General features: G+C 37.8%; 1 protein-coding gene across 1 annotated transcript in view; it reads right to left on the bottom strand.

Moving 5' to 3' along the window:
- The window catches only part of LOC106460210 (tight junction protein ZO-1-like), a 61,681-nt gene that overhangs the window by 31,209 nt on the left and 24,472 nt on the right, over positions 1-6,000 (bottom strand). The window contains exon 17 of the mRNA XM_013919894.2: positions 4,201-4,251. Within this exon, the coding sequence (XP_013775348.1) occupies positions 4,201-4,251 (51 nt within the window). The remainder of the gene's footprint in view (positions 1-4,200; positions 4,252-6,000) is intronic.

Below are 6,000 nucleotides of genomic sequence, written 5' to 3'. Positions count from 1 at the left end.
AACGAGAGCATCAAGGTCAAATTGATCATAAGTCTCCCCAGGAGACAAGTAGAGAGAACAAACAGTGATGGTATGACCTAAGGAAACATGGATGGCTACGACCTCCAAGGATGTATCGAGGGACACAGATAAGGAGGGCACATGCTGGTCGACCAGCAATGCGACCCCTCCATCCCACAACCTGTCATTCCAGTACAAAGAAAACTGCCAAAAGGTGACTGTATTGGCAGGTTTCAGAAATGTTTCTTGTAAGAAGAGACACATGGTATGATAGGAGTTGATCAAGGCCTTAATGTCATCCAGATTAGAACGAAAACCTTGACAGTTCCACTGTATCAAAGTGGCCATTTTTTATCTAGGTGGAGGAGAACAGAGTGGAGAACCCTTCGGTTTACGACCATGCCATTTTTCTTTACTAGATGAAGGTCGATCGACATCCATGGATCCTGCCCTTGATTGAGTGGGCAGATCTCTGTCATCAGAGTGAGAATACAATGACTGAGGATGTGATCGAGTGACTGTCCTGCATCTAGGGGCCAAAGAAGGACTCGAGCAGACACTGATGACCCAGGCAGTCCCTAGAAGGAATAGTGGGGACAGAGATTGGAGTAGATGTAGACCAGTCAACTCTATTATCCATGGAGGGCAGAAGACCCCTCACAAGGCATGAAAAAGACTCAGATGGAAGGTCAGAAAGGTCCATCTGCACCCCCATTGTAGGAGTAGGGAACAATAGCTTCCGAGCCTCAGGGTAAGAAATGTTATTAACAGTCTTCAAATGCTGTACCTCTTTCTCCTACACCTACTTAGAGCAAGACTTAAAGTAAGAGGGGTGGGAACCACTACAATTAACACAGTGAGGGTCCAATTCACACTCGTAAGCATCGTGGTCCTTGCCACCACAACGAGCACACATCACAGAACCATGACAAAATGTCTTTGAATAACCGAACTGCTGGCACAGAAAACATCGGAGAGGGTTAGAAATATACAGCTGTACCTTACAGTTCAAATAACCTGCCTTAACAGGAAGTGAGGTACAGGTCTACATTGGGGTGGAGACTGTTGTTCAGAGTATTCTAGGTGTCGTCGTTTACCAATTAGCAGAGTTTTTAAATTTTTTTATTTGGATTTGGGGGATCCATAAGAAAAGAGAAAGATTCAGTACTCACTGACCCCACCCACCATGGAGTCTTACAAGGGAATGCACTACAATGTCAAACAAGGACACTGCAGCAATGCCAGGGTTTCATGAGTACTATACCAAAAAACCAGAATTAGACACAATGTCCACAACACCCATAGAAACACTCAATTGACCCTAGCCCGATTGGACCAGCCGATTGACCCTGGGGGCCACCCATCTTCAGAAATTCAAGGCCAAAGTGGTGTGTTGCAGTGCCCCAGACACCACTCAACCACCAGAATCCTCTCCTCCTCTTCAAAGGTCGCCACGCACGGTAAACACATGGATGGATGTTTAGATCCCAGAGGAAGTAACTAAAAATACAGAACCTTCCCTGGGAGGTCCCCTCACCATGTACAGGAATCCTCGTTGAGGTGTGGTAGTTGAGTGTTCCAATTAGTGACAAAGTATCGATCATCAGTATCCCAAACCAAGAGCAAATCTAATGAAAAACCCCATAATGAAGCATCCATTCTATAGGGAAAATCTGGTAGGACCGAGACAATTGATCTGCCACCAAAGTCATCACCGAACACTGCATTTTAGTAGGATGACATGATGGGAGTTGGCCCAATATAGAAGATCCAAGGTTCAAAAACAAAGGGACCTTGACCAAAAGCCCTTTGAAGGGAAACGTAAGATACCATCTTAGAATTGTAGGAGTTTGAAGCATGACGACTTTGCCTCTCAATAATTCCAGATCTTGAGACATCGCCCATTGAACAGCAAGAAGTTCTAAAACATTGATGTGAAGGAAGGCCTCATTTTCCATCCATAGGCCGTGGAATTCCTGACTGTTCAGATATATACCCCATTCCTGAAGCGAGGCATCCATGAAAAGATGGAGCTCAGGATGAAGTGGCAGCAGAGGAACGCCAATCATAGTATTGTTCTGATCTAACCACCACTCAAGATCAAAGATGTTGATCCTGAACAAGGACCTGGAGACTCCAGTGGATCACTGTTCATGATCCATTAGTCATGTAGAGAACACTGATGAGATTTCATGTAAGCTCATCCCAAAGGAATGAGATACATGTTAGAGTACGAATAGATTTCTCGGTTCTGATAATAAAGCCTGCCTGGGTTGTTTTGGAAAGCAGTAACTGGGTATGACTTCTGCCAACTGATGAGGTGGCGTCAACAGTAGCCAGATGTCCATGGAATGGTGTGTGCACAGGCCCAGGGAATGGAGGTGATGAGAAAAGGTTCATATGATTCAGCCAAACACATATGAAGCTGATGCTTGACCAAAGGGCAAAGCCCTGAACTGCAGTACCAGATTCTTGTGCACAAAATGCAGATAGTGGTGGGACAACTCTGCTATGGGAATGTGCAGTAGGCATAGGTAACATCAAACATGGTCATCCACAGTCTTGGCAAAAAAATGCCAATGCAGAGTGAGGAATGATTCCATTGTGAACTTTGGAGGGTCTAGGAATTGATTTAGACGAGAAAGACTGATGACTTGATGCCAATTTCCTGTATTCTTGGACATAACAAACAGACAGGAATAAAACCCATGAAGAACTGGAATGACTCTCTCCACTGCTCCCATTGACCAACAAATCTCCGATAGCCGTGGGACAAAGTCCTGAAATTCGAGAATCTACGGGAGGTGGAAACACTACAGTTTCATGGGGAGGATAATGGTGGTGGAGATGTAAACTGAATGACCAATCCTGATGCAAGGACCTGTAGTATCCATGAATCCATGGTAAAGGATTCCACAAATCCAGAAACTCTTGGAGCCTAGCCCCCCCAGACCCCCTGGGCATACGGTAGTCACCACTGCCACTAGCAGTGTTACGACCAAGCGGAGGAACTTTGTGGATATGGGAGGAATCCACTCTGGGTACTCATAGACTGAGGGGCTGATGTCTGGGGTCAGGACACTCGAATGCCCACAAATGCAGCCTCAAAGCCCCCAGAGAAACACCACCAGACCGAAGTTATGTCTCCATCTCATGGACAGCCTCAATTGAGAGAAACTCTCCCTAATTCGTGAGCAACACTAGATATCAGAGGTGGGATAGGAGAGACTTGATTTGCTTCCTTGCTTGATACATTAATTCGGTAATGCATGCCGTAAATTGGGTTGTCAAACAAAAAAATTTTTTAGTTTTACAAAATCAAACACTCAGAGTATCTCCAATGGTCATACTACAAAGAAACAAAGAAAAAAAACAAAACAGACCACTGCTTAAATGGTCAAAGGTAAAAAACCATAGCAGTCAAGTAATAGCTGTAGTGTGAGAGGAGGTATGTTTTAGAATTACATTTACTTCTCTATTTAGTGTTTTCTGGTCATGGATATTGCCCTGAAAAAGTGATGACGACCTTGATAAAGGTCACATGCTTGGATGGCAATATTTCCATGACCAAATAGAGCATCTAAAATTTTCTTAATGTATTCTCCATATCTTACACTAATATATAATCCACATAAGTGTCATAGACTCAAATAAAATTGTGTAATAAATCAATTTTGACGAGTTAAAGAAAAGGTGCTTTTCTCACAAACTGACCAATAAAAATTTATAAAAGTCAATAAGTAACTTCTTTAAATTGAAATTGTTGCCTAGTAAAGATACTAAAGCCAATTAACTATTTTTAAAACTTAACTTATTTAAGAAAAGCTAAATTTATTTTCACAGCCACATTATCTGAAATAAGAAATGACTAAACAAATACAGTTAGAGCCAAGCCTGTTAAACAAATGATTTGAATCGTTACTAATACTTAAATTCACTTTTCATACATAAAATTAAATACATAATCATTCTAATATTCTACTTCATTATTAATTCATGACCTCTGTTACATGCATGATTTCAATTGCGTCAACAATTACTTTCTTATGCATTTGTTCTACTTTGTTCAAATATTTTTAACAAGATCTGCAAATGAAAAATTAAAGTACTGTATTGACCATTATTGTAAATAATTGTGATTGTATAGTATACATTAAAAATAACTGATTGGATTTTAGAAAACATAATGTTTGTACTAACTATGCTTCAAGGTTACTCTTTCGTAGGCAGGAAACTTGGATGTGCCATCTGCTGTAAATTTAAAGAGGAAAAATTAATGCATAAAATCTTCTAAACAATTTTCTAGCACACAAATATTAAATTTATACTTTAAAGCTAAATAAAATGTAAAAACATTTGAAAGTGACAGTTTAATTATATTAAAAATTATAAAGAACTTTAAAATAAAAATATAAGTATACACAAGCATAAAGAGTTTATATCAGATGTATCAAATTGAGGCTCATGGGTTGATTTTCTACAGCTAAGGAACTTACTGCTAAGCTGTTTGTTTGTTTGTAATTAAGCACAAAGCTGCACAGTGGGCTACCTGAGCTTTGCCCACCATGTATATCGAAATGAAACCCAGTTTCTAGCATTGTAAGTCCAAAGGCATCCCATTGTGCCATTGGGGGAGGGGGGGGGGCTTTACTGCTAAGACTAATGTTATATTGAAATATTTCTAAATGCTATTTTTAAAACAAATGTATTTCAATTAATTATACGGAAGAGCTTTGAGCATTTAGATCAAAAAACAATACTATGCAAGAATCAAATAAATAAAACTAAAAACAGTCAACATGCTTTAAGTGATCCAGTCAGTCATCATCAAAACATTTATCTCTACTCAAATTACCATATTCATTAGTACATGTAATCTACATTGTCACTCATTTTGGACATGCCATTTAGTTTATAGGAAGAAAAAAAGGAATGACATACTGGATATAACTCAGATCTTGTGTCATTATTTAATAAATTATCCTTTTGTTCAGGTATTTCAATACTTTCACTAACATTTATTTGACAAAAAAAAAACCTGATTCGGCTATAATTCTTATTTGATCCCATAGAATAGAATGATAAATTTCAATAACCACAGTTGATTTTGTGCATTCCTCTTCATTCAGGAATGTATGATGTTTTGTTTTTCTTACAGTTAAAGAACATTTATTTGTCCAATTCATGATTTCTTACATGAACAGAATTTCATGTTGAATTTATTGACACAATTCAAGTTTTATTTTGTTTGGTTTTCTCACAAAAATCATCTATTAATTTTAAAAGGAGAACCAATGCCTCAATCTAGGCTTTTTTTCATTTATTCCTTTAATTTATACTGTACAGAACTTCTTTTCTATTATTGTTAGTTTTAAATATACTTTAAAAGTTTTTATCATCTGAATGGGGCTGATACTTTTGATGAGCCTAATTGTTTTTTGACAAATCAAATTTCAAAATTAACCAATGCCACTGCTGTGAACACAAACTACCCTTTAAGCACGAAAATATTATTTTTTTGTTTGGTGAAAAACTTCATTTGATTATTACTTGGCCATGTGATAAGATAAGAAGGTTATTGACAACTATATTCCAAAGATGTGGGTATTTGTTTGACATGCCCAATCAGTTTTTTTTCCACATATAACTTGGTAATGTAAGTACTCCATTTTTGAGCAATTTACTGTCCATTTAGCATATCAGACAAAACAACCTGAAGCTATTCTTCTTTGTTAAGTATTTTTTTTAAACTCACACTGTGAGTTGAAAACATAAGATCATATAATCTTTGTCATTTCCTTCCAAGTTTTACTTTTACTTCAGTAGAAGTTTTTGATTTCCTGACTGAGGCCCTTTATTGTTTTTTAGGTAGATAAAAATATACACAACTATATATATATATATATGCACCAACTTAAGCTATATATATGTGTATACACTAATTTTAGGAACAAAGCTTTTCTCCATAGAAAGAGAATTTATTTATTTTTGTAGAGAGAA

Source organism: Limulus polyphemus, unplaced genomic scaffold (assembly GCF_000517525.1).
Source record: "Limulus polyphemus unplaced genomic scaffold, Limulus_polyphemus-2.1.2 Scaffold729, whole genome shotgun sequence".
Lineage (NCBI taxonomy): Eukaryota > Metazoa > Arthropoda > Merostomata > Xiphosura > Limulidae > Limulus > Limulus polyphemus.
This window is presented reverse-complemented; position numbering and strand designations above follow the sequence as displayed.